General features: G+C 47.3%; 1 protein-coding gene across 1 annotated transcript; it reads right to left on the bottom strand.

Annotated features, from left to right (window-relative positions):
• Window positions 1–1,169: 1,169 nt before the first annotated feature.
• Window positions 1,170–1,967, bottom strand: IUM83_10538 (uncharacterized protein; the record flags this gene model as incomplete). Its single annotated transcript, XM_067935050.1, has 1 exon — window positions 1,170–1,967. One exon carries the CDS (start codon window positions 1,965–1,967, stop codon window positions 1,170–1,172), a length of 798 nt encoding a protein of 265 aa, XP_067791486.1.
• Window positions 1,968–4,298: the final 2,331 nt, after the last annotated feature.

The following is a 4,298-nucleotide window of genomic DNA, read 5'->3' on the forward strand; positions in this document are numbered from 1 at the left end:
GGGTACACAAATCTAAATAAGGGATGGGTCGAAATAAATAAGGGTTCCCGTATCTAAATAAGGCACTAAATCAGCCGATTTACTATCCGATTAGACATTCTGAGTGCTTTCCACAATACCTGTTGGTGGTATCTTTTATCAAATCAGCGTAAAAGTGACAGTGAAAGTGATAGCGACAGCAATGACTTGGACCCCCTGAGTGCAAACGCACATCCATTGTTAAAGAATGCAGTCGTGACAGCAGCCAGGAATGGACAGCTCAATGTCATCACCGTTTTCTTGCCGCAACTTGTGGGGTCAGGTCGTGATAACGAAATACGTGAGATATACGACGCAACATGGGCAGTTCTAAATGAGGGGGCAGTGCACGGTCACCTTGGTGTGGTGGTACACGTGGTGGACTTTGCGACTCAGTGGGGCTACGTTAAGGAATATCGTCCAGGTAATGACGACGACGCCTTATCACTAGCGATTCGCGGAGGGCATGGCAACGTTACGCAGTTCCTGCTCCAAGCGTGCTTAATCAGATGGAATGTTGAGCAAGCTCTAGCAGAAGCTCTTCAATTCGACCAAAAGGAAGTGGTCCAGTGGATATGTGCGCTGCAGGACTGCGGAGCTGAGAACTCGTGACTTCGAACTACAGTAAGTAGTTGGACAACGAAGTGACGCAGCAACCCCATTGCGTTTTTATAATTCAAAGTCAGGTCTGACAGACAAGGAAGTAGTTCCATTAAAGTGTTGGCAGATAGTTAGAAATGCGTGCATGAGCCAAGTAGTGTAGCCTGAACGACTTCCAAGTGACCGGCGAAGCAAATTTGCAACGATCGCGAATTATATTTCAGTCGACGAGACGCGATTTCCCAGACTTCATTCCCTGTCAGTTCATGCGAGTGTCCTGAACGATGAAGTCGCGTGCCGATACTACGTACATCAGTAGTTACGAATGCACGAAAACGGCGTCGTCGAGAATTTTTTACTTTTATCGAAAAGTGTACAACAACTGTGAGGCCGCAACAACGAAGAAAATATTCTTTAATGGGTTAGCCGGCGCAGCACCATACTTTTCGCACTATATCTCAATCTTTTAAGTTTCAATGATACTTCTAATTAACAATAAAACAAATAAACGTGAGAACCAGTCTTCCTAGCAAACTCACCCATGCCTCCTGTCAGACCGCACTACTTGTACCAGTCTCCGCACCACTTTCATCATCTTGTATCTTTTCGATTCTACTCTTCAGCCACAAATCCCTTAGATGCCCCGGCGCAATGACAAGAAAAACTCGCGCCACAACGGGGTCCGCCATGATGTCGAAGGCGTCCACCATATCATCCGCATGCAACTGTCCAGCGTAGCAACTTTGCAACTCTTGAACAGCCCGTTGCGACGGCGTTAACACCACTTGCTCCTCCTTCTCGTCCTGCTCGGAATTCTCGACACTGTCATCCAACGGCCCCAAAAGCTGCAGTACTGTGCTCTCATCTAGCTCCAAATTGATGCCGGCGCCCGACACCTCTGGGTGGCGCTCTCGGAAGCGCTGGAACCACTGGATGCCGCACTCGGCACCCTCCAGGCCTTTCATCTCATTGGCCTTGGTTAGAACGTCTCGGCGGCGGACTCGGACGCCTGCGCGTTGCATCCTTGCCATTACCAGAAGAATCTCCGCCTCGTCTACCTCCGCCATCGACTGAGCAGCCTGGCGACTTGCAGTTGCATATGTGGCTGAAGTTGCGTCCGAGCCGTCAGCGGGGGTCACCGTTTGCCCCTGCTGTTGCTGTTGTTGTTGCCTTCTCTTTGAGGCGGGCTCATAACCTGTTTTCTTCCAGTTGACGCGGTTCAGCAGCGTGGTGTACGGGATGTCCGTCTCTTTGCTGACGGCAGTGGCTGTTTCCCCCGCCAACACCCGGGCCACGCATTGCGCCAGGAGCTCCTCGTCGTGGCGCTTCCTCTTGGCCGGCAGCGCCATTGTTCTGTACTGGTCGGTTACTTTCCGTGGGGGAGGATCAGAATCTGTGGAGTTGGGTATTTACATAAGGTGTACATAAAATATGGGCAAACATTGGAATGTAGATGGTCAGTTCAATGCACTTTGACCAAACCATGGGTGGCAGGAGAATGAACAAAGCGTGTAGAATACTGATAAGAGAAGCATACAAGTACCCAATAACTCATTGTTTTGCTAGCTACAACTAACTAATTATGTAAATTCGACGGGCAGCTCTTTAATTATTTTCTTTTCACTTACGAATGGTGATTACTGGAGACGACATCACCGTTACTGCTTTGGAGGATTCACACCGCTATTAAATAGAATTAGCGATAAATACTTCTAGCGACGGAAACCAAGTGTCCCAATTTCGGCTAGTTCCTTTGTAAGGCAATGACAATAACTTACGTAAGATCTACCGATATCGAGGAATATTAGTTACCTTGGCCCTGGGATTGGGCAGTCGGTAAGACGGTGGCGCGTGCGAGAAGAAACATACTACCAAAAACCAGGTAGATTTAGTTTTAGTACAGTAGTTGAGCTAGCACCTGCAAGTGCAGATGTGGGCCGTACATTGTTAAATGAGTCAACTCAAGAATACCGCACCATGTCTCGGGTGACCAGACGCTTCAGCGAACAAGCTAGATGGGACACTGGTGAAGCACGATCTTTTCACGTTATTGCCCCTGTCAAGCATAGTTTTGCTTAAAACCTCAAGTTTTCATCTCCCTCGGGTTTCCCCAATAGCATTTACTGGTCCTTCCGCCATCGCTCCCCGTACCTAATGTACCTCTTATAGTTTTTGTGTTTCCAGGCGTTCTGACCCAATCCATCCAACCCCAACTTAGTGTGGACTTTTATCGGGTGTATAGTCTCGGATACGGCGGTACCACCAGAGCTTGAAATCAAACGCTCTCTCTTCATTGTTTTGGTCGTTCGTGGAAATATCTTCACCATTCCCTTCCTTTCCACGAATTCTCAGCGAGCGCTTGTTGGCCGCATTGCCTTGCTTTATCGCTTGATCCGCTGTGGCCATCACCGACGGTACACTGTCCATTGTTGCAGCAGCAATGCCATTCAGGTGGAGGAGGAACGTGGCTGCCACGACAAGCAGAGAGTAGCGAAGACGCATGGTTGTTGTTGTTGTTTTTGATGATGGGTTCGGGGGCAGCAAAGTAAAACGTGAAGTGAGTAGCGGTCGACGACAACTCCAGGCTGATCAAACAAGCACCACCAGCACCTACCGGTACAAAGCATTGCAACGAAGTGCCATTACAAATAGAGTCATTGTATTGTAATTCAATTTTTGTATTAGTTGCTGGGATATGTGACTGCCACCTGCTGTATTTCCGTATGGCAAGATACCTCGTAAACCCGGCACTGTTCTTGAAATTGTTGATGAGACCTTGTCATTGTGTTGTATCGGGTATTCACGGCTTGAAAAGTGCAAACTGTGTCTTCAGCTAGCATAAGACGTGCTCTGATTATCATTACTGTCCAGAGCGTCACTTTTGCGTAATCCCGTCAATTTGTGCCCCGTCAACATTGCGCCTACGTAAACGACCCCCACAATCACCAGAAACTGGCCAGCCCCATACTCCGCAAATACTGGGCAGTTTTAGGGCTAATTGTTATTTGACCCTAAAACATCTTCTTGGCTTACCAGCCGCTTAACTAACTGATCTCTACACGAATCTGGCTTTTGATCGCCAAATTTCAGGCTCCTTGCCTCCAACTAGAATTCATCAACTACCGCTAGTTCCTGTTGAATCGTTCCTGTTGCCACAAGGCCGCATACCTAATAAAAAGTCCTGCAAATACATTATTGTGCTGTCTAATTTATGGCAGAAGCTCCAGGCACAAGAGAAAATTGTACGAATAGAGATCAAATACCAAGTCACAGTTCTCGCAGTTCATGACAACACAATGTTCCGCAGAAAAATGATCCTATGCTAGGACAACATTTGAGCCAGGGTGGTTGCTTGTAGGAGACCGCATCTAGACGTTGAAATGATTTTACGCCGTCGACAACGGACAGTTGAATCATATTTTATGTTAGAGATTGGCAGCGGAGTTATTAAATGTAAAGTTCTCTACACAATTTCCTCCTTTCCGTGACAGTGTCGCATTGTACATCCACCAGTTCAACAGAACTATCATTCTCGTGCTTTCTTAAGTTTTATATGGCGTTTTCTATTAAATCGTACTAAGTCGGTAATTTGGCTTATGTCTTCAGGGATTTGCGAACTCCTTGACGGCATTTTACTATAGTGGCTCCAGGATCGCATTCGTTCGATAAATAGTAAGCTC

Source organism: Phytophthora cinnamomi (genome assembly GCF_018691715.1).
Source record: "Phytophthora cinnamomi strain GKB4 chromosome Unknown Contig39, whole genome shotgun sequence".
Lineage (NCBI taxonomy): Eukaryota > Oomycota > Peronosporomycetes > Peronosporales > Peronosporaceae > Phytophthora > Phytophthora cinnamomi.